Source organism: Lithobates pipiens, unplaced genomic scaffold (genome assembly GCF_037356315.1).
Source record: "Lithobates pipiens isolate NorthernLeopardFrog02 unplaced genomic scaffold, aLitPip1_a1.2 Scaffold_22, whole genome shotgun sequence".
Taxonomy (NCBI): Eukaryota; Metazoa; Chordata; class Amphibia; order Anura; family Ranidae; genus Lithobates; species Lithobates pipiens.
In genome coordinates, this window is record NW_027507784.1 from 12,494,076 (window position 1) to 12,518,934 (window position 24,859).

Genomic DNA, 24,859 nt, shown 5'->3' on the forward strand with positions numbered 1-24,859 from the left:
GCTCTCTATCACGGTGCTGCTGTCAGTGCTGTATATCACGGTGCTGGTGTGAGTGCTTTATGTCACGCTGCTGATGTCAGTGCTCTCTATCACGGTGCTGCTGTCAGTGCTGTATATCACGGTGCTGGTGTGAGTGCTTTATGTCACACTGCTCATGTCAGTGCTCTCTATCACGATGCTGTTGTCAGATGACTCTATCACGGTGCAGGTGTCATTGCTGTATGTCACGCTGCTGGTGATCATCTCCTGCACCCTCTTCTTTGCCTACCCTGGTCCCTGACCTTCCCTCTCCTCCATTGCCTTCATGCGCTCCACAGTCCTGAATTGTCACAACAATTTCCCATATAAAAAAAGAATGCTTGTAGTTGTCGATCCCAGATTCACCTCATACATGTGTTATGTCATTGGCCATGTGGTGGGACTATGTTTGCACAGCTATTAATTATTTTGTGGCTGCACATTTGACATGTAGGTTTGCGAAGTTCGCCTCCCATTGAAGTCAATGGGGCCCGCCGCGAACGTTTCGGTTCGTGAACTATCGGCCGCATTCGCGGTCCGTGTTCGCGAAACGTCTCGTCGAAAGTTCGTCCATCACTATTGCAGACTGTGCCTGCTCCAAACTGATCCTCTCTACACTTAGAAATGACAGCTGCAGAATCGGTCAGCACTCAGCAGCACAGCAGTGCACTATAATATGCTTTCTATATTTGAAAGAAAGTATATTATAAATGTATTACAACACTATATACTGCACACCTATACCAGTCCTTAAAAGGACTTTTGTGGACCTAATAGTAATAGCTAGGGATTAGACTGACTGTCCCTACTCCATACAGCGTCCTTTCCCTACATTGGCAAAAGACAGAATGTAAAATGCCAGATCAGGTCTATTTATTAGGTAGGGGGTATGTCCATGTGCTTAAATGTCTCAATTGGCTGTCCTGTACCCCATGATGGATGTGTCATGGGTCAAAGTTCTTCACAATGTAAACAAATATGTCCACCGCGAACAGCGCCAGAGGTCCGCCGGTTTGGCGAATCGCGAACGAGCAAAGCTGCGAACCGACCGCCAGGCGAACCCCAAGGCCATCTCTACTGATTAGGGATGTGTGGGGGCTCCATATTTACGTTGCTGAAGCTAATACTGATGTAGGTGTCAGACCTATGTAGAGATAGTTACAGCAGATCGCTCTGTTTGACAGTGCTGGCACAGGTCCTCTCAATCAACTGGAAAACAGTCCAGGTCTATTAGATGCAGAGTTGTAATGAAATCCTGGGACACTCATTTATTTTTTATTGATTACATTTAATAAATACAACTCAAAATAATATGTACAAATGTGTTTCTGATGTTATTTTTATTGAAGATAATTACATCTATTTCCAGAGAAAGAAATTCTGTTCAAGGAGCTGTTGGAGAAGATGAAGATTGGCACTGAACAAACCTCAAAACTGACTCTACAGAAAGTTCTTGAAATTGGTCCAGAAAGTTTAATGACAGATGAGCCTTGTGATGATAACGCATTATGGTATTTTGTAAGAAGGTTGATGTCACTAAATGGGGACGCCAGAAACATAAATAAGCTTTTTATTAAATCAGAGGAGAGTGAGAGTAATAAAGATGACATCTTTATATTTCCTGTTGAAAACGATTTACAAAATTACATCCACCCTCTTGATGTGGTTTCTGTTGCCTTTCATTGCTCAGACCATTTCCTGCAGCAAGAAATGATATCCAAAATGTCAATGTGTCAGTTTGCTGTCCCTCTGCTGCTGCCTGATGTTGATGGCCAAGAATGCACCTTCATGCTGTGGGCAATGAGGGGCATAGTAAAGAAATGGAGACCTCGGTCATTATCAGACAGCAAAGGATTTATAGAGGACAGCTTGGTTAATGTCCCGATGCCAACGATCTCATTTGTAAGACTGGGGAATTGTAGGCTATCCAAGTCAAAAATTTTAAATCACCTTCTGGGCACATCACAACACCAACATGAACATTTTATCCACAGGGATATGGAAGGTGGAAATGCTCCAAGGAAAATATCAGACGGGTTGGTGGAAATTTCCTGGTATTTTCCTGGTGGTAAAGGTAAATTTCCAGAGCCGGTGGCTTTTACAAATCTTCGAGGAGAACTTGAGTCTAATGTGAAGAATTTTGACTTTCTGACGGAAATCTCATCACTCGTTGTGATTCTTACAGATGGTATCAGTAAAGACCAATACGAGCTGTTAAAGAAGTATAACAGCTACCATACAAAATATCTCTTGATAATTAGCCCAGAGGACACCAGGATGATGGAGGACACACGGGAAAGACTAAATCTCTTGACACCTGTGCTAAATTTAACCCAAGACAATGTTTTATTGATTCCAAGAAATGCAAATGAGACAACGGCTGTTTCGAAGATTTATTCATCACTGTCAAAAGTTCAAAATAATATAAAAACTCACAGTCTAGAAACAATGGCAAAACAAGCCTCCAGACATGGGATCCGAATAGATGAGGACTTTGAGGAATGTCAGAAAGCACAATTGACAGCAAAAGAAATAACAGATGAAATAGAAGATGTTGAGAAATACAAGAAAGAAACAATGAAACTACAAGCAAAGCCACTGAAAGAAATGGCCAAATTAGAAAAGGAGATGTGCCAAATGAAGGGACAAGGGAATAGAAATGGGGAGAACTACAAATCTGACCTCAGAAAAAAATGTGAAGTAATAAGACAAGAGCAATGGAATTGTGACATTCCAAGTGGAATATCCAAATTTGTAAATGCAATCACCTCAATAAATACATCGGAAAAGTTCTATTTTTTACAGTGGTTAAAATTTCATCTTGATGTTAAGGCAAGAAAATGCCTTTACCCTTTACAAGCTCAATATAAAGAAACATGTCATTTGCCCGACAAGCAGGCAGAGCTGACCAAATTGGATCAGAGGATATCTGACAGTTCTCTGGGCATTGAGCACTTTTTGAGAGAAGTGGGTCAGTTCTATGAAGCCTGGCATTTTATGGGAAGAAGAGGGAAATCAAGAGACATAAACTTTGCATCTCTTCCAAGGATAGCTGCAGATCTTCTGTTGGATGGGTTTCCTCTGGAGCTTATAGATGGAGATGCGTCCAGAATTCCCTTACGATGGGTAAAAGATGTACTGTGTGAGTTGGAAAAAAAAGTCAACGGAAAAGACAGACTGAGAGTGATAACAGTTCTTGGGGTGCAGAGTACAGGGAAATCCACCCTTCTGAACACCATGTTTGGGTTGCAGTTCCCGGTGGCCAGCGGACGATGTACACGAGGAGCCTTCATGACTCTTCTGAAAGTGAAGGAAAATTTCCAGAGTTACTTTATGTGTCAGTTCATTTTGGTGATTGACACTGAAGGATTGAAAGCTCCAGAGTTGGATTCTCTTGAGGGCAGCTATGAACATGATAATGAATTGGCCACACTAGTGATTGGATTGAGCGACATCACCCTAATTAACATGGCCATGGAAAATACAACAGAAATGAAAGATATTTTACAAATTGTCATCCATGCTTTTCTTAGGATGAAAGAAATTGGGAAAAAACCCAACTGCCAATTTATCCATCAGAATGTAAGTGACGTATCGGCTCATTCCATGAACATGAGAGGGAGGAAGAAGCTGATGGACCAGTTAGATGAAATGACCAGAACTGTGGCAGCTATGGAGAAAAAGACTCAGTTTAAAAGTTTTTCTGATATCATGGAGTATGACCTAGAACACGACAACTGTTATATTGCTGGTCTGTGGCATGGAGTCCCACCAATGGCTTCAGTCAACAGTGCGTACAGTGATAATGTCAATGAACTCAAACAAAAACTACTAAAACTCATGCGAGATGGGCATAATAAGACACAAAACATTAATGAATTCATGTCATGGGTATCTGACTTGTGGAGTGCAGTAAAACATGAAAACTTCATATTTAGCTTCAGAAACAGCTTGATAGCAAAAGCCTACAACGAGTTATCTATAAAATATTCTGAACATGAGTGGAAATTCAATAAACTGATGTGTGAATGGTTAACCAAATCTGAGACAACGATCATGAATCAGTCTGCTGCAACTCTGGAAGCCAAAGCCAATGAGTGTAAAAAAGAAGCAGAATGTATTCTCACAAGAGAGGGGGGAGAGATTGTAGCTTGGCTGGAAGAGTTTTTCAGTAAAGAGACAGATGGTGCCCAACTAATAAAATACAAATCGGACTTTGTGATCAGTGCTCAGAACTTGAGAAAAAGTCTTGAAATATCTTCAATCACCAAACTTAATGAAACTATTCAGATCCGAAAAGATAACATCCGTGTAGAAGATGTATACAGTCAGCAAATCAAAAGCATTGAACAGCAGGTCTCCAACTTTATAGAAGAGTGTAGACAGAGAAAACACGAGCCGAGCAATGCTGAATTAGAGAAGGAACTTGAAAGAATCTGGAAAAATGCAGCAAAAGATCTAAAGGTTAGTAATCGGAAAGAGCGTGACATTGAGGGAGAGATGTTACTAGTGCTCACCAAGGACATGAAAGAAAGAGGTTCTGCTGTTAATGAAAAAATACAGAATACAAAACATTTTCCAAAACCCAAAAAACAACAGAATACATTATTTATTTACAAAGTATACACAAATTTAAGTTACCAATACATGAAATGGAGAGGGAATTTCCGATATGAAGATTTTTTCCAGAATGTGTTGGATAAATGTATTAATTATTCAAAAAAGCAAACACAAAAAGGTTCGGATTATGATGACACATACTGCAGGGAAATATTGAAGATAATTGATGAACACTGTAAAAATGATGATGCAATGAATTATTTTTCAGCTGATCGTGAATTCGATTTGAAGTTGACCATTTTGGGGCACGTTCTTGATGATTTTCAGCAGATGCATTTAAATTTTTTACAAAAGAATAACCCCCATGCTAGGCTCAATTCCCTGAAACCAGTATACTTTGATTCATTCAAAAATGCTTTTCAGAAAAAAAATGAGAGCAAGAGCCTCGCTGAACGAGTCTGTAAAAACCTTTTTAAACCATCGCTAACAGATCACATTAACAGAAAACTGGGAATAGAAATGGTAGATGACATTTTAAATAGCAAAGGTTCTGAGAAATACACCTCTCGAATGTTTTTCCAGTTCACTGTTCTAGAGAACCTCCTGGAGGAAGACAATTTCAAAAACTATGTAAACTATTCAAGTGACTATAAAAACTTTGTAAAATCCTGGATAACTAACTATATTGTAAAGGAATATAAAAATATCAGTACTTTACAAGTCAGAATTCTGTCTAATATCATGGGACGGGTCAGATCTAGTCTTAACAATCCTCCAGCTTTAAACCTTAAAGATGTTTCATATTTTTTGTCCCATCTGTGTGAGAAATTGAACAGTGATCTGGTGTTTTCACAGCAGACAATGAAGGCGATCATTTTTAAAAATTCAGCAACTATTGAAGATTTTATTCATTATATGAGGCTCAGTCTGACTGATACAGAAGCATAGATCCGAGCAGAACTGGAATCTCTGAGTACAGAAGATGTTCTTTCCAGACTTGTAGTGAAGCCTCAGAATGAACTGTTCAAGAAGGTGTTTGGGTGCGGGAAGCAATGTCCTTTCTGCAAAGTCCCCTGTGGGGCTGGAGGGACGGACCATAAGGAGCACTCTGCATCCGTACATCGCCCACAAGGACTAGGACGTTACAGATGGAGCACAACAGAAGTTCTTTGTCATGATATTTGTACTACCCTAGTGGTTGGCAATGCGGTATTTAAGAATACGCTCACAGGTGAGAAATATCATCCCTACAAGGATTATAGAGATTTCTACCCAGACTGGAAAATTCAACCTGATGCGAGTATTGAAGCTTCTGACTACTGGAAATTCATTCTCAAAGAGTACAATGAGCAGTTTGCAGCAGAGTATAATGCTAAACCAGCCAACTATCCTGAGGAATGGAACAAACTGACCAGAGAGATGGCAAAGAAAAGTCTCCAGAAAACCTTCAATATGTAATATGATAATATGACATATGTAATATGTAATGAGACAATGGAATGTAAGTCTCTCATCTAATGTACAGTATGTACAATGCCTCTGTTATGAAGAAAGCCAGACTGATAATTGGATTATTCACATGAATAAAAATCTACTTTGGGCTCATCAGACTTATGTTTTCATTGTGTTTCACTTAGTGCTCCTTTCTACTTTAATTTTTATGTTTTTTGAAGTCCATTTAAACATTTATATGGCCAATAGTTTGTAGACTGCTGATAATTACACCTAATATTGGCTTGTTGGACATCACCATGAGAATTCATACAGGGCTGGAGCAAGGATTTTTGACATCCTATGTGAAACCTCATTTAGCCCCACCCCCCCTTACCCAGCTCCACCTCTGACTCCACCTCCTTTGCCCTGCCAATGTATACCCCACCAATTTAATGAAGTGCCCATCAAATGTAGCCTCACCAGCACCCATCAAAAGCAGCCTCACCAGCGCCCATCAAAAGCAGCCTCACCAGCGCCCATCCAATGCAGCCTCACCAGCTCCCATCCAATGCAGCCTCACCAGCTCCCATCCAATGCAGCCTCACCAGCTCCCATCCAATGCAGCCTCTCCAGCGCCCATCCGATGCAGCCTCACCAACGCCCATCCAATGCAGCCTCACCATCACCCATCAATGAATGCTTCCATTCATTCGGGAGTCAGGGGCACAGTCTGCCGCTGCCCCTCTGACACTATGTGCGAACGGAGAGGTGGCTTTCTGCTGATGCTGAGACTTAGTTGCTTGCTGCAGAGAGAAGAGAGTAGGAACAGCAATGGCCAGGTGCCCTAGGCAGCTATGCCCCACAGGCGGCTGCCTAGTAGTAGCACCAGCCCTGAATTCATACGAAGTTCCCCCTTTCCTCTCTTCTGGGAAAAATTCACATAATTTTGGAGGGTGTCTGTGGGAATGTGTGCCATCAATGAGGTTAGGTACTGATGGGAAGACCTGGCTCACCATTGGCACTCTAATTCCTTCCATAGGTGTTCAGTTGAGGTCAGGGTTCTGTGCAGGACACCCAAGTTTCTCCACAACAAACTGGTCAAAATGTATTTTTTTGTAATTGAAATTTTTATTAGGGATTTCACAGCAGGGGTAGGCAACCTTAGAGTGGGGGAGATCTACATGAACATCATGGGAGAAATCAAAGATCACCAGGCACAGCAGACTATTTATGGGTGCTAACCTAGCAAGGCAATTAAAAAGTAAGGCAGTTGTGAAGAGAACTCGGGGTTAATTCACTCCAGGATCACACAGTACTGCGGCACACACTCCTGTGCGTTTCCCACATTGTCCCCAAGTGGTGCATTCTGACAGCCCATTCATGCGAATGGGCTGCAAATCACACTGGAATGCAGAAAAAGTAATGCATGCATTACAGAGAACAAAAAAGCGATACAAAAATGTGAGCAAGAATTAGCTGCACGCCCCGATGAAGACATAAAAAGTATAGGGAAAATTTCCCTATGGGGTTTTGTATTGCAGCAAATAAATCCAAAGTAATTCACTAAAAAATTGTTTATTACAAAGAGTATCACAACTGTCCGTCAAGACATGAGCTCTAAAAACAAAAACTAGAAGGCATACAATGCATAATTATACAGTGGTACGATAGACATACAAATGGCTTATTAACTGTAGAAAGTCATACAGACAAACCCCAACGCATTTCGACCATGTTTCTAGTGAAGGTCTTCAGGGGAAGAATATACCGTATATACTCGAGTATAAGCCGAGATTTTCAGCCTCTTTTTTGAGGCTGAAAGTGCCCCCCTCGGCTTATACTCGAGTCATCGCTGTCTGCCTGCTCGATCAGCGTGTCGAGCAGACAGACAGCGGACATTCTAACCTTCAAACGACGCGCCTCCGCCGCCGCCTTCGCCTGTGATAGGCGGAACACTGAATTTCCCAGCAGCCTGTGTTCCGCCTATCACGGACATCGTCTCATCCTCGTACTACGGACGAGGATGAGACGATGTCCGTGATAGGCGGAACACAGGCTGCTGGGAAATTCAGTGTTCCGCCTATCACAGGCGAAGGCGGAGGCGCGGCTTTTGAATTTTAGAATGGCCGCCGAGGCGCCGACGAAGAGCGGCGATCCTGGCAAGGCACGGGACGGAGGCAAGGCAAGGCACGGCACGGGACGGGACGGAGGCAAGGCACGACACGGGACGGAGGCAAGGCACGGCACGGGACAGAGGCAAGGAGGCAAGGCACGGGACGGAGGCTCGGGACACAGGTAGGCTGGACACACACACACACACACACATGGACACACATGGACACACACACACAGGGATGGATGGATGGAGACACACACACACAGGGATGGATGGATACACACACACACAGGGATGGATGGATGGATGGAGACACACACACAGGGATGGATGGATGGAGACACACACACACAGGGATGGATGGATGGATGGAGACACACACACACAGGGATGGATGGATGGATGGACACACACACACACAGGGATGGATGGATGGATGGACACACACACACAGGGATGGATGGATGGATGGACACACACACACACAGGGATGGACGGACACACAGGGATGGACGGACACACAGGGATGGACGGACACACAGGGATGGACGGACACACACACAGGGATGGACAGGCATGTCTCACCCTCGGCTTATACACGAGTCAATAAGTTTGCCAGTTTTTTTGGGGGTAAATTGGGGGCCTCGGCTTATATTCGGGTCGGCCTATACTCGAGTATATACGGTAGACTTCTGAGGAATACAATATATCAATAAGTACATTGAAAGCCAAACAGTAAAATCTGTTAATTAGTAAAAAGTTCAGAATAAGTAATAAGATTTATATTTACCACCGACCAGCTTTATTTCAAGCCTTCCATAAGCTATGCCTGAGATTGTTACCCGATGACCAGATAGCACAGTGAAACCAGAATGGCACCCACCCCTCACGGGCGCACACACACCCACCAGGCCACGACAATAACCTACAAGAGGCCCCACTTATGCAGGAACCAGAGGGAGCAGGGGAAGGGGGCGAGGAGGAAAAGGGGGAGGAAGGGAAAGCCTCCGGGCGGGCATGGAGGAAGGGGTCGGGAGAGCCTCACAGGTGGGTCGCCAGGCCCAGAAGGAATCCCAGTTCACTGTGAAAATTTAAATAGTTACTCCAATTAGTAATTTCAGGGGTAATCCCATAAACAAAAGCAACACCTAAGTGCCAGTAGAAAGGGCAGAGGATAATGAATAGAGGCCTCACACAAAGAAGTGTGGGATAGTGCAAAAGGGTGAAAAAGAGTGAAAATGTTAAAAAAACACTAAAAGTGGACCAGAAACAAACCCCAAGAAAATGGTGATAATGAAGATAGAAAGCAATATGAGTGCCAAAAGAAGAGGCTCCAACAAAAGTGGGTTAAATGTGAACCTGCCAAAGCAAAGAAAATGGGTAGTGCTGAGAAATGGGACAATGAGAGCAAGGAAAAAGAAGAGAGAAAGGTGACCAGTGACAAAACATATGTGAATGAAAAGGAACTCCAAAGTCAAATAGAGAGAAAATAAGATGAGAAAAGAAACAGGAAGGAGGGGACATAAAGGGAATAGGAAGGGGAAAGGAAAAAATGGGGGACAAGGGAAAAGGGGAGACATGGATAGGGAAGTGAAGTGTGATAGGAAAATAAAAAATAAAATTGAAAAACGCTACAAAGTTGGAAAGTGAAGGGGTGAAAAAACATTAATAGGATGGCCTCTGGGAATGGGACCGTGAGGGGAAGTATCAAACAAGAGTGAACAAATCGGGAAAGAATAGTGATCAATCTGATGCCGCGTACACACGATCAGACTATCCGGCGGACTGGTGATTTTTCTGTGAAACCTACAGATTAGTCATCCCTTGGATGATGCATACCGGTGTTGTGATCTGTCAACTTGGCTTGAGAATAACGGTACCCATATTGCTCCAGGTGTGTGATTCCTATAGTCTCCGGATTCACTGTGTCTCCGACTGTATGGTGTCTCGTAGCAGTGACATCTATGCCAAAATCAGAAGATAGTGTCTCCTCCAGCCCCTTCCACTTCACATTCCTCACCAGTCGGCTGACCTCTAGTCTCTGCCCCCCCAGCCACGCTATGAACTGAATGGGCGGCTGCGAAGAGGCTAAGTTGGCGGCCGCGGGCTCCAAGAACAGCCCTTTTGGAGTCGCACCAATTTTAAAAGTAATTCCTGCACTACTTTTTGCACGTTCAGGCTGAGGACTGAGGAGATAACACACATAGGCTGAGGACTGAGGTGATAACACACATGGGCTGAGGACTGAGGCGATAACACCCATGGGCTGAGGACTGAGGAGATAACACACACAGGCTGAGGACTGAGGAGATAACACACACAGGCTGAGGACTGAGGAGATAACACACACAGGCTGAGGACTGAGGAGATAACACACATAGGCTGAGGAATGAGGAGATAACACACACAGGCTGAGGACTGAGGAGATAACACACATAGGCTGAGGAATGAGGAGATAACACACACAGGCTGAGGACTGAGGAGATAACACACATAGGCTGAGGAATGAGGAGATAACACACACAGGCTGAGGACTGAGGAGATAACACACATGGGCTGAGGACTCAGGAGATAACACACATGGGCTGAGGACTCAGGAGATAACACACATGGGCTGAGGACTGAGGAGATAACACACATGGGCTGAGGACTGAGAAGATAACACACATGGGCTGAGGACTCAGGAGATAACACACATGGGCTTAGAACCGAGGAGATACCAAACATGGGCTGAGGAATGAGCACTTATGACCATAAGCAGTTCCCAATAACTCCTATGGTATGTCTGCAGTCTCGGACCATCTCTTGCATTGTGTCTGCAGTTTGACTATCTCCTGTACTTTGTCTGCCATCTATGACCGTCTCCTGTAGAATGTCTGCAGTCTCTGACCATCTCCTGTACTATGTCTGCAGTCTCTGACCAACTCTTGTAGAATATCTTCAGTCTCTGACCGTCTCCTGTAGAATGTCTGCAGTCTCTGACCATCTCCTGTAGAATGTCTGCAGTCTCTGACCAACTCTTGTAGAATATCTTCAGTCTCTGACCATCTCCTGTAGAATGTCTGCAGTCTCTGACCATCTCCTGTAGAATGTCTGCAGTCTCTGACCATCTCCTGTAGAATGTCTGCAGTCTCTGACCATCTCCTGTAGAATGTCTGTAGTCTCTGACCATCTCCTGTAGAATGTCTGTAGTCTCGGACCCTCTCCTGTAGTATGCCTTCAGTCTCTGACTATCTCCTATAGTGTGTCTGCAGTATCTGACCATTTCCAGTAGCATGCATGCTCTCTTATTATATCTTGTAGCCCATAGTGTTGACAACCTATTGTAGCATATTTGTAGTCTCTGACCATCTCATTTAGTGAATCGTCAGTCTTTGACTAACTTCTGACATAAGTCTGTAGTCTCTGACCATCTCTTGTAGACTGTTTGCAGTCTCTAAGCACTTTCTCCAGCATTACATATACTTAGTATATATAACAGTATATGACCTTTTGGAGAATTCAGGGGTCACACTTGAGGTCCCCTGTATGAAGTAAGTTGACCAACACTGGTGTACCCCCTCCTTTTCCAAAATGTTCCCCGTCTTTTCCTCTCAAAAAAATGAAACCATCCACACAGAATCACTCACATCGGGCTGACAACATATCCCAGAGATCCCGGTACATGTCACCGGATTTGTTTATTAGTCATTCATTCCTAAAGACAATCATTGTGATCATTGTACTGCTATTGTTATCATTTCATACAATCTCGGGAGACAGAATAAGGACACACAGTTCATTTTAAAGTAGATACACCCCTCACATTTTTGTAAATCTTTTCTTCTCTCTTTTCATGTGACAACACTGAAGAAATAACACTTGTCTACAATGTAAATAACTCAACACACAGCCATTCATGTCTAAACCGCTGGCAACAAAAGTGAGTACACCCCTAAGTGAAAATGTCCAAATTGGGCCCAAAGTGTCAATATTTTGTGTGGCCACCATTATTTTCCAGCACTACCTCAACCCTCTTGGGCATGGAGTTAACCAGAGCTTCACAGGTTGCCATTGGAGTCCTCTTCCCCTCCTCCATGATGACATCACAGAGCTGGTGGATGTTGGAGACCTTGCGCTCCTCCACCTTCTGTTTGAGGATGTCCCACAGATGATCAATAGGGTTTAGGTCTGGAGACATGCTTGGCCAGTCCATCACCTTTACCCTCAGCTTCTTTAGCAAGGCAGTGGTCATCTTGGAGGTGTGTTTGGGGTGGTTATCATGTTGGAATACTGCCCTGCAGCCCAGTCTGTGAAGGGAGGGGATCATGCTCTGCTTCAGTATGTCACAATACATGTTGGCATTCATGGTTCCCTCAATGATCTGTAGCCCCCCAGTGCCGGCAGCACTCATGCAGCCCCAGACCATGACACTCCCACCACCATGCTTGGCTGTAGGCAAGACAAACTTGTCTTTGTCCTCACCTGGTTGCACTTGACACCCTCTGAACCAAATAAGTTTATCTTGGTCTCATCAGACCACAGGACATGGTTCCAGTAATTCATGTCCTTAGTCTGCTTGTCTTCAGCAAACTGTTTACAGGCTTTCTTGTGCATATTTAGGAGAGGCTTCCTTCTGGGACAACAGCCATGCGGACCAATTTGATGCAGTGTGTGGTATATGGTCTGAGTACTGACAGGCTGACCCCCCACCCCTTCAACCTCTGCAGCAATGCTGGCAGCACTCATATGTCTATTTCCCAAAACAACCTCTGGATATGACGCTGATCATGTGACCTCAACTTCTTTGGTGGACCATGACAAGGCCTGTTCTGAGGGGAACCTGTCCTGTTATACCGCTGTATGGTCTTGGGCACCGTGCTGCAGCTCAGTTTCAGAATCTTGGCAATCTTCTTATAGCCTAGGCCATCTTTGTGTAGAGCAACAATTATTTTTTTCATATCCTCAGTACCAGTATGAGTGACCAGTATGAGAGAGTGATAACACCAAATTTAACACATGACACCGGGGAGGGAAAATGGGTAATTGGGCCCAATTTGGAGATTTTCACTTAGGGGTGTACTGACTTTTGTTGCCAGTGGTTTAGACATTAATGGCTGTGTGTTGAGTAATTTTGAGAGGACGGCAAATTTACACTGTTATACAAGCTGTACACTCACTACTTTACATTGTAGACAAGTGTCATTTCTTCAGTGTTGTCACATGAAAAGATAGAAGAAAATATTTAGAAAAATGTGATTTGAGGGGTGTACTTACTTCTGTGAGATACTGTATATGTGAGCCCAATCACTAAAATCTCATATTTCAAAAATCAGCAGAAATTCACTTTTTCATTGCTATCTTCATCTGGGTGGTCTTCATGGAGTAATAATATCCTCGCCATGTCTTCCAGACCATGCCAGTACCATACTGACTTGTGGGGCCTCCAAGATATAAACCGTTTGGGTTGGTATATTGGCATTGGTTGTACCAGAATCCTCCTTTGAACGTGGTGGCACAGTCTGAAGACCACAGATCTCTGTCTCTGTCGTAGGTGCTGAAAGCCATGTTATTCTGGTACCCGAGCGAGTCGCCTGTTAGAATTTGTATTGCAGTTACATAGAATAAAACAGAAGAAAAAAAGAATCATTTGTCTGATCTGTTAACAAAAACTATTAAAAAAATCTATGGTAGGATCTCTCATCAGCGACCCACACTCTCCCCCTCTAGGATTATTTGTTTCCATCTCAATTATTATATGGTGCCCACCCAACCCAAATATACAGATGACTACTGTAATTAACCTTTCTATGTTCAAACCGTGTTATATTGTAATGTGAAAATAACAAGAAAGATGTTGGAATAAAAATAAATAAAACCATGGTAGCCTCATCAATATAAGATTGCTTTCACACCTGGACATTGATTTTTTGGGGAATTTTTTGGGCATTTTTTGGGCATTTTTGTACAGCGTTTTTAAAGCATTTTTGAACGTTGGTATTTTTTGGCGCCATTGGCTCCCGCGGCCATCAATCAAAGTCATTCAGCCACTCAGTGGAGAGAGGGGGCTGACCGAGTCGGGGCTCCGTGTCTGAATGGACACGTGGAGCTGTGACTCGGCTCCGGTGCCCCCATAGGAAGCTGCTGTCTGTGATGGCACTCAATAGGAGGGAGGGGCAAGGAGCAGAAAATTGGGACCTGAGAAGAGGAAGAACAGGGCTGCTCTGTGCAAATCCAACTGCACAGGGGAGGGGTTAGTCAAGTTCTGGATATTATATGAGAGCAAAGAAATAGCCTCCCGTAGTGTAAAACATATAAGCAATACAAATTTGTTCAAAAGCCCAGTGGATTCTTACATTAAAAATGATTTAAAAGAGCTTTGTAAAGTGCAAACACGGCGCTGCAGACGCCTCTTATGTCACTTGCGGTCCGCTCTGTACATCCGGCCACGCCCTATGCATTATGTCACGGCACATGACTTCTTCAGGGGAACCATGCCTTTGCTTGTACCACGTTATACCTGTTTATCACTAAATGGCCGACTTTGGTTCCTCAACAGTTGGTCTTGATGAATTTCAGTTTTCAAATCCATTTTTTCCTCCAAACCACCTAAAAATGAAATGTCCTTTCTTCCTTCCTTCCATCCATTGCATTATCCATCCACCCTAATGTCCATATGTTTTTTTACATCCATCCATCCCATTTACTATCCATCCCATTATCCATTCTGTGACTTTGGTTCCTCACCAGCTGGTCTGGATGAATTTCCTTCTTCAGGTCCATCAATCTATTTATCCACCAAACCAACTGAAAATCAATCTTCCATCCATCCCATTATCCCCCATTCCTTCCATTTTACCTATCCATCCCAGTATCTATCTATCTCTTCATCTCACCATCTTCTTTGTTTCCTCACCAGCTGGTCTGGATGAATTCCCTTCTTCAAACCCATCAATGTACAGTTTGTAGCTTTCTGCCACACCGGAGATGGCGAGAGGTGAGAGAGAAAAGGTATTGTAAATCACAAAACGGGAGTCATTGTCAAAATCTGTCAGGTCGATGCGCAGGCGGTAGGACCTCCGCAGGGTGAGTTGGTAGATGTTCTCCAGACCTGTGCCAGAAATTACAGGAAGGTTTATTGAAGGTAATACAAATATATATATTCAATTATATATTCCCAAAACTAATGTAAGATAAAACACTGTGTAACATAATAATAATAACTATTTTTTTTTTAAATAATAAAAAAAAAAAACACCCAACAATAATGAAAGTCCACAAATAAAAATAAATAAAAGTCCATAAGGAGATCAATCAGGTGCCCACCACTTCTTGTTTTCATCCTACCCCAACCCACCCAGCATAAAAAATCTCAGAATTCAATTGACCCTCAAAGAAATGCATGATAATATTGATCTATGATGATATTGACCCACTTTATGAATGGAGGAGGGTGACCTTTCGTCTATCCACCTGTCCTCCATTAATAGAGTGCTTTTCATTAATGGAAGCTATAGCACAGCCTCTATGGATATAGGAGGGGGAGGAAGGGGCAGGCATAGTCAGCACTCTTCATGAGCGCCTGTAACAGGTCCAGGTATTAACCCCTTCAGCATTGAAAGATTACCACTGCAGAGTATTGTGTCCAGGGGTGGAAGAGTTCAACTAAGAGAGCGGCAGCACAAGGGACATTTCTCATTGTAAGTAAGAACCATCCCATAGGCTTTAATTCTGCTTTAATGGTTTTGCTATGGGGCCAATCACACATTATTCTGGCCCTAGACGCATTGGCAGAACCTGTTGCTATTTTGTTGAGTCTTCCTTCTATAGTCCCACCACCTACCTATTGGCAGGTGTTAATGTAAACGCTGTATTCATGTGCAACGGTATATGTGGGGTTAATTGTCTGCAGTGGCGCATTGGCCGAGGGCAAGCTCACTTCCCATTGTGAAGGTAGAAAGGGAAATGTTTCCCAGGGCGTAGGGCTCTTTGGTTTGGGAAAGCAGGGAAGGCCACACATCCTGCAATGTAATCATTAGTGGAGGAGGGAGTCCACCCGCAACAGGATCCGGGGTCAGGAAGTGTAAAGTTACCAGCCTATGTGTGGGAAGTCAAAAGAAAATATAATCGTGCTAAAACTATAAGCAATCAATAATTGATCATTTTCATAAAATCCAAGGTCAATAAAAAGTCCACCAGTGATCAAAGATTGGTAAAGTCCATCAATGCATACGATGGCGTCTCCAACCGCTGTTAATTGTGTGCAAAATCCACCATCAGATAGAAGCTGTGCCGGCCATCACATAAACAGACAGACCCGTCCTTCCAGGATATGAGATGTAAACACGAGGTACCATCAGTACGTTGCTCCGTCCTACACGTTTCGTTACACATTGGTGTCCAGGGGCACCAATGTGTGTGGGAAGTACATGAGCCAAAGGTATGTAGCGTCCTCCTCTAGTAAGGCTGCTTTGCTAAATTTTGTTTTTGGCTTCACTCTAGTGAGTGGAGCAGTGATTGATTGCTTTTGTATGTTCAAGGCTTCCGAAGATGGGTGTTTGACTTCCTCCACCTGCTTCAGTAAGAATTATATGGCATGGGTATTCAAATGACCAATGTGAATATTTATCATACCTCAGCCAATCCCTGGACGCGGGCATCGAAAAGATACCTGGGGAGGGGATAAATCTTCGGGAGGCTCTGCCACAGTGTCCTTTTCCTCTCCAGGAAGGGTTCCAGTTCTCTTGGGGCTGTTGCCCCTTTGATACAGCTTTACTGAGCTAAGGATTGTAGTCTGGGCTTCAGGAGGAGTTAGGCTGAGAGCTTGAAGAAGATTGGAAAGAGGATTTTTGCTACAATCTGGGCTTCAGCAGGATCTGGGCTTGAAGACCTAGGGAAGACTGTTCCTGTATGGGAAGACTGATTTGTATGGGAAGGCACTGTCTGAAGTCCTGGTCTAGAGAAGTATTTTTATTTCCCTCACTGAGGATCATCTCCCAGTGGAAGCTGGATGGTGGTCAGCTCCCAGGGATATTGTGAGGAGGACCTAGTTTGGGGACCTTCATTAGTGACTGCAGGTAAACGGGATCGTGTGAAGCCTATCCTCCTGTTGATTGCTATTATCGTTGTAGCACTAGATGTAACCTCTCCTTTTGCTTTCCTGTGGCCACTGATCCCAGTTCCACTGCTTGCAGAAAATGCTAGCCCACCTGGCTGCCACCAGCACCAGCCACACGTGGTTGTCTTCCTGCTCCCAGTCCTCCTGACTGACATGCACATGGAGATTTCCCAGGACAAGGTTGATGAAGACTTGGTACAACGCTATCTTCAAGAGAACACTGATACAGCTGGCAGTCTCTCCTCTTGTCTTTCCCTGCACCATGCTGATCTACTCACTGTCTCTCCTCGCCCCCCCCCCCCTTCCCCCCATGGCTTGAATCTCTCCAACTGCCTCCTGTGGTGGGATCCATGCAGGCAAACCTCCCTAGTTCCAGCCAGAGGTAATCCCCCCGGGTGGGGGGTTCCTCAAGGGCCACCGACAGACTCCCCTCAGCACTGGTTCTCCATCTTCCACCCAACTCCCTTTGCTAGCATGGCCCATGTTTATTGATGGGTTTCTCAGTCCCCTGCCAGGCCCACTCCTGAGGATTGGGCCCATAAATATTCAATACAGCCCCTCCTAACCTCCGCCCACTATTTTCTAGAATGTCCTCCAACACTCTAGAAACAGGGAGGGGGGGGGGGGGGGCACCAGAGATCTGCTGGGATAAGTCATCCAGCTCTGAACGCTAATAACCCTCGACCCAGATTCAGTGACTCAGGTTTATCCCAGAGCCAGACAAATGCTTTTACCTGCATTGCACTTCTAGTAGTAAACCTTAGAGGATGCTACATTGTTTTGGAGTATCCTGTGACCTAAACCCTTCTCTTGTTAAAGTTATTTAGCAATAAATTCTAAAAAGACATCTCCTAGACTGAGCCTGAATTGGCGGCGTGCAATGATTTGTGCTTGTGGGACTGGTAGCCGCTGTATTAGTAAGGGAGACCTGGACATATTCTCGCCCCCCCCCCCCCCCCCATGGCTTGAATCTCTCCAACTGCCTCCTGTGGTGGGATCCATGCAGGCAAACCTCCCAAGTTCCAGCCAGAGGTAATCCCCCCCGGGTGGGGGTTCTTCAAGGGCCACCGACAGACTCCCCTCAGCACTGGTTCTCCATCTTCCACCCAACTCCCTTTGCTAGCATGGCCCATGTTTATTGATGGGTTTCTCAGTCCCCTGCCAGGCCCACTCCTGAGGATTGGGCCCATAAATATTCAATACAGCCCCTCCTAACCTCCGCCCACTATTTTCTAGAATGTCCTCCAACACTCTAGAAACAGGGAGGGGGGGGGGGCACCAGAAATCTGCTGGGATAAGTCATCCAGCCCTGAACGCTAATAACCCCGACCCAGATTCAGTGACTCAGGTTTATCCCAGAGCCAGACAAATGCTTTTACCTGCATTACACTTCTAGTAGTAAACCTTAGAGGATGCTACATTGTTTTTGAGTATCTTGTGACCTAAACCCTTCTCTTGTTAAAGTTATTTAGCAATAAATTCTAAAAAGACATCTCCTAGACTGAGCCTGAATTGGCAGCGTGCAATGATTTGTGCTTGTGGGACTGGTAGCCGCTGTATTAGTAAGGGAGACCTGGGCATATTCTCAGTGGCTGGCAGCGGGTGACACTGCTTGAGGCAGACACTGTTTGCTACACTGGGTGGGTCCCCCTATGCCAGCATTGGGATACCCAGCTGCTTCTGCTTCATACAGCCCCACCTGCTTGTGTGCATATCTCAATCTCTTTCATCCATGCTGATATATATAGCTGCTTGAATGTAAGTGTGCTATTTTTTGTACCAATAAATTGTTTTTAATGGGATCCTGCTCTTCTGTTTTTTTGTTTTTACTAAAGGGCCCCACAACGGGAGTAAAGGGCCCCAGGATCTGTGGGAAGTTTGAGGGAAGGGCCCCAGGACCCATGGAAGGGGTTTGGGAGGGGTCGGTGGGCCCTTCATGGTTTCTTGCACTGGGGCCCTGAAGATTCTAGTTATGCCTACAGGTATGAACAACATTGTACAGCCTGAAACATTTTACCATATGAATCATTGTCTCAGTCTAAGCTACCTCACATGGACAGATATTATTAATGCCACTATACCACAGAGAAGGTGATGGCCTGTGTTCAACTAATGGGTTTGTTACTGAATATACAGTTATATCTCTTATACAGAGCAATGTAACCTCTATGAACCAACATTGTGAATTACAATTCAGTAAACAAGTTCATTTTCTACAAAGTCTGGTCTGGTCACTTAATGAAGATAAGCTCATGTGTGCCTTCACAGTGCATTCAATGGAAGGAATGAAGTGTAATTGAGTAAGAGTGACTGTGGCTTCTTGTGTCTTGTGTTTTTTTGCTGTATGTCTAAATATGCACTTCTCAGCGGTGGGTCTCCTTCTTAGGCCCACTGTGGTACGGAGCTTTCCTAGGGACAGAGCCTGGACCATGGAAGAAGCGAGGCCTTGGATGAGAATGTTGTTCCTCTTCCAAACCTAAGGGTTGGAGCAAGACAAGTGTGCTGTACTGGAGAACTGGTAGAGGATATTTAGTGTTCCGTTAACCTCAGTTGGTTCTGTAGTCTAGTGCTGGGACAGGTAGGAGCTAATCAATGTCATTGGCTGGAGAAGAGACATGGCCCTTCTGATGTGGGGCCTGGTGGGATAGTCCAACAAATTGCCCTCTGTGGGGGTCAGCTCACAAATTTTATTATCTTGAATGTAGTGAGACAGGCGACACTTATGGCATGATTTCCCCGAGTCGCCAGGCATTGGTGCCTGTTTGGTAGCCCCCTCCTAAAGCCTCCTCCTAAACGTCAGATACACAAGCTCAGACATGTCTGTTTACATGCATGTATTCCCATATACCTTGCTGATTGCTGTGTTGTCCAGTCTTTATTGTAATACTGTGTTGTTTTCTCACTGCCTGAGGTTCTAATTTGTTCCCCAGTTTGATTCAAGCCTATAATTTAAACACATTCTGTAGACCAGGGGTCTCCAAAATTTCTAAACAAAGGGCCAGTTTATTGTCCTTCTGACATGGGGGGGGGGGCAGACTGTGGTCCCTATGGAGAATAAAATACCCCAGAATCAGTGGGAGTAAATAAAAAAAACATAGCACCTATGGTCAGTGAGAGCGAGAATAGAGTCCTGTCATCAGTAATGGAGGAATAACGCCTCATCGTCATTGGGAGTAATAGTACAGTACTCCATCGTTGGTGCCATTGGGAGTAATAGTACAGTACTCCATCATTGGTGTCATTGGGAGGAATAGTACAGTACTCCATCGTTGGTGCCATTGGGAGTAATAGTACAGTACTCCATCATTGGTGTCATTGGGAGGAATAGTACAGTACTCCATCGTTGGTGTCATTGGGAGGAATAGCGCTCCATTGTTGGTGTGATTAGGAGGAATTGTGTCCCATTGTTGGTGTCATTGGGAGGAATAGTACAGTACTCCATCATTGGTGTCATTGGGAGGAATAGCTCTCTATTGTTGGTGTCAGTGGGAAGAATGGTGCCCCAAGGGCTGGATAAAGAAAAGCAAAGGGCCACATTCAGCCCACAGGCCATAGTTTGGAGATCACTGCTGTAGATTATTTCAATCTCCATATTAAAGAACCAAAGGTTTCATTGGCATGCTAAACTAGACATGGGGTAACCTACATATAGTCTGCACACAACCCCAGATGTTAAAAAACAACCAAAATAAACCTCACCATGTGGGGTAGTGCAGTGTGGTGCAGCAGCAGTAAACACTCAGAGTCCAGATGCAGTAACAGAACTGTATTGTAAATGTAGTTCAGTCCAATGCAACTACCTGAGGGGGAGGCAACCCAATCAGTTGCACTCAAAGTATGTTGCCGCGAACAGCGTAGCAGCAGGTCTCGGATGCACTGACAGCGTTTGTCTCGAGGGATGTACTGGGGTCTGGCCTGTCTGTGCCCAAATTGGGAGGTTTCCAGGAAGGTTAGTGTGTCCGTGATCTTTACCTACTCATCTGGAACCTCTCCGTACCGCTAATATTGTCTCTGACAGATGTGTGACCTGACCCTATACTACCCACATGTGAAATGCGGGCCAAGCCCATGAGCCAGGGTCTTAAATAGACTCTGCCTGATCCAAGATGGCTGTCAGAGTCACATGGGGTGGCATAATCCAACCAGGTAGAATCTCCAGTGGCCCAAAAAACCATATAAAAATTGTGTCCCACTTGACTTCCTCTTCCTATGCAATGACTCTGTAGTTGAGCGCCACCTGCAGGGAAGAAAGTAGACTGCACCTGCCTACAAACAGAATGGGGAATCAATCCACTTTAAGGACTTTATTGTGCTATTCTTTCTATGTGTCGAGTAGAGGAACTTTGTAATAGTCAGGAAGGTGTAAAATAAAAGCCTTACCCAACCAATACTCGGAGTCAGCTCGTCCAAATCCGGACTTGTAGTCTTCCCAGCTTCGATAAAAATTCTCACTCCCATCAAACCTTTTCTGAAACACCTGAAGAAGAGACATCAATTTACTGGATCATAGTGATGGTGCAATGTACTCAGATCCAATACTGTTTCCTGTACTCTGATGGGTTTGTACAGTATCACAGACATAATGTTAATATTAAAGCCCATTAACCCTCATCTCTAACCTTTTGCAGCAGGATATGTTCAACTAACACTGCCATCCGAGTCCCATGCCAGTTCTTGTTCCTGCTGTGGGGGATAGAGATGGCCTTGCGGTTCACCCGGCAGTCGGTTCGCGGCAAACTTTTCTCGTTCACGATTCGCCAAACCGGCGGACTTATGGCGCTGTTTGTTTACATTGTGAAAAACTTTGACCCATGACACATCCATCATGGGGTACAGGACAGCCAATTGAGACATTTCAGCACATGGACATACCTCCTACCTTATAAATAGACCTGATCTGGTGGCCATTTTACATTCTGTGTTGTGTCAGTGTAGGGAAAGGACGCTGTGTGGAGCAGGGACAGTCAGTCTAATCACAAGATATTGCCGATGCGCAGCCATTCTTGGCACTGGATCAGGAAGAGGAGGTAGCAACAACCGCGACTCAGCATTCTGACGACAGTACCCAGATCAGCCCAAGGAGGAGGTTGGTCCCCGGTGTTGCTGCCTACGCCGAGATCTCTAATCATAGCGGTGGGGAAGGTGACGTCGATGATGATATGTCTAGTGATGTCACGTGGGTGCCCACAAGAGAGGAAGAGGAGGGGAGTTCAGAGGGAGATATGGACCAGCAGATAGGGAGGAGAAGCAGGCAGAACTTAGATTGCACAGGAGGGACAAAGCAGACTGCTAATGTATCAGGAGTGAGGCATCAACCACGTACGGTCACATCTGGTGCTCCCAGGATGCCGGCACATGGCTCCGCAGTGTGGGCTTTTTTTAACGTGTCCACTGCTGACAATAGTGTTGCCATCTGCAGCCTTTGCAGTCAACACATAAGTGGCGGTAAGCCCAACACTCACCTAGGGACAACCGCCTTAGGCACATGAGCTGCCATCACCGAGCCCAGTGGGAGCAACGGAACCCACAAAGCCTTACTCCAGGCTCTCACCGTCCAGCCTCGTCTTCTACTTCTCCTCTCTCCTCACAATTGTCCTCCACTCCACCTTCCATCATGCTGTCCTCACGTATTTCTGGAAAAAGACAGGCTTCTGTGGGCCAAATGTTCGAGCGTAAAAAAATGATAATGCCGGATAACTCTCTTGCCCAACGGTTGACCAATGGCTTGTCAGAACTGATAGCCCACCAACTACTGCCATATAAACTGATGGACTCGGAGGCCTTTTGAAAATTTGTGGCCATTGGAACACCACAATGGAAGGTCCCAGGAAGGAAGTATTTCTCACAGAAGGGCATCCCAGAGCTATTTGGCCATGTTCAGCGGCAAGTGAATGTATCTCTGGCACATAGTGTCGGTGCCAAGATACATCTGACCACAGACACGTGGTCTAGCAAACACAGGCAGGGAAGGTATATAACTTTTACTTCCCACTGAGTGAACCTTCTGACAGCCGTTAAGCATGTAACCCGTGGCACCCGTGTAGATTTGTTTTTTCCGCCATGGATTGCATGCAGGCCTGCCTCTTCTTCTCCTCCTCCTACTCCATCCTCCCTCTCCTCCTCAGCTGACTCCTCCTTTTCCGCTGCTAGCGTCTCTTCCGCTGCGCCACCCAAGATCCCCAGAACCTATTCGACATGCCAGGTGAGACGTTGCCATGCCGTGCTGCGTCTGTTGTGCCTGGAAGCCAAGAGCCACACTGACTCTGCACTCCTTTCAGCTTTGCGTTCACAGGCAGATCAGTGGCTAACACCACTCAATTTGACAGTTGGTAAAGTGGTGTGTGACAACGGTGCTTAGCGCATTGAAACAGGGCAAAATTATGCACGTGCCATGCATGGCACACGTCTTAAACTTGTTTGTGCAGTGATTCGTTGTCAAATACCCTGGGGTCCAGGACATCTTGCGGCAGGCAAGGAAAATCTCGGCCCATTTCAGAAGATCTTACACGGCCATGGCTCGCCTTGCTGACATTTAGCGGCGACACAATCTGTCGGTCAGACGTCTTATTTGCAATTGCCTGATGCGATGGAACTCAACCTTCCATATGCTTGATAGTCTGCTCCAGCAGAAACATGCAGTTAACGACTACCTGTATGAACTCTGCGACAGAACAGGTTCTGGGGAGCTTGTTTTTTTTTTCACCACGCCAGTGGCTGCTCATGCGCGATGCATGCAGACTTCTGCGCCCATTTGATGAGATCACCAGACTGGTCAGTTGCAGCCATGGCGCCATCAGTGATATGGTACCTTATGCCTTCTTTATGGAGCGTGCATTGCATCATGTCATTGATCAAGCCTTGGAGGAGCAGGAGCAGGTAGATAAGGAAGTTGCAATGCTGGATGAATTCCCAGGAGGAGCTACTCTATCTGAGACAAGTGAACAACAGGAGTCTGAAGAGAAGACAGAGGAGGATGGTGCCGGGGCAGATGAGGAGGAGCAAGAAGAGCATGCTTTAAACCTTTCTGGGATCCCTGTTGTTGTCTGTGGATGGGGAGAGGAGAACGAGGAGGATGACATTATCCTGGATGATGAGCGGGAGCCAGGCCACCACACTGCTTCCAGTTTAGTGCAAATGGGGGCCTTCATGCTCCAGTGTTTTAACAGGGACCCCCGTATAAAAAGCATAAAGGTCAAGGACTAGTACTGGGTGGCAACGTACTTAGACCCCCGGTACAAACACAAAATGGCGGAAATGTTACCACCATCACAGAGGGCTGTCAGAATGCAGCACTTCCAGGCCTTGCTTAGAGAAATGCTGCATTCTGCTTTTGCGTGCGCTGGCGGAGGAATTCCCACTCCCAGAGAAAGAGTTGCGGGTACCAATCCAACAGCGCCTGCAAGAAGAGGGCGGTTTGAAGATGTGTTGGTCACTTCTGATATGAGGTCATGCTTTCAGCCAATCCATCGACAGGTGTCACCCGGATCCAGCATCAGGGAACGCCTAGACCGACAGCTGTCAGACTACATCGGGTTAACGGCCGATGTGGACGCTCTGAGAAGTGATGAACCCCTGGACTACTGGGTGGCCAGGCTTGACCTCTGGCCAGAGCTTGTCCAATTTGTAATGGAACT

The 24,859-nt window shown here is 45.2% G+C and overlaps 2 protein-coding genes across 2 annotated transcripts in view; one reads left to right on the plus strand and one right to left on the minus strand.

Moving 5' to 3' along the window:
• Positions 1-6,186, plus strand: part of LOC144000389 (interferon-induced very large GTPase 1-like) — a 109,504-nt gene extending 103,318 nt beyond the window's left edge. Inside the window, exon 6 of the mRNA XM_077494198.1 lies at positions 1,388-6,186. Within this exon, the coding sequence (XP_077350324.1) occupies positions 1,388-5,526 (4,139 nt within the window). The 3' untranslated portion in view covers positions 5,527-6,186. The remainder of the gene's footprint in view (positions 1-1,387) is intronic.
• A 7,104-nt stretch (positions 6,187-13,290) lies between these two features.
• Positions 13,291-24,859, minus strand: part of LOC144000390 (microfibril-associated glycoprotein 4-like) — a 56,460-nt gene continuing 44,891 nt past the window's right edge. Inside the window, exons 4-6 of the mRNA XM_077494199.1 lie at positions 21,606-21,702; positions 15,024-15,218; positions 13,291-13,701 (exon numbers count right to left, since the gene is read on the minus strand). Of these exons, the coding sequence (XP_077350325.1) occupies positions 13,451-13,701; positions 15,024-15,218; positions 21,606-21,702 (543 nt within the window). The 3' untranslated portion in view covers positions 13,291-13,450. The remainder of the gene's footprint in view (positions 13,702-15,023; positions 15,219-21,605; positions 21,703-24,859) is intronic.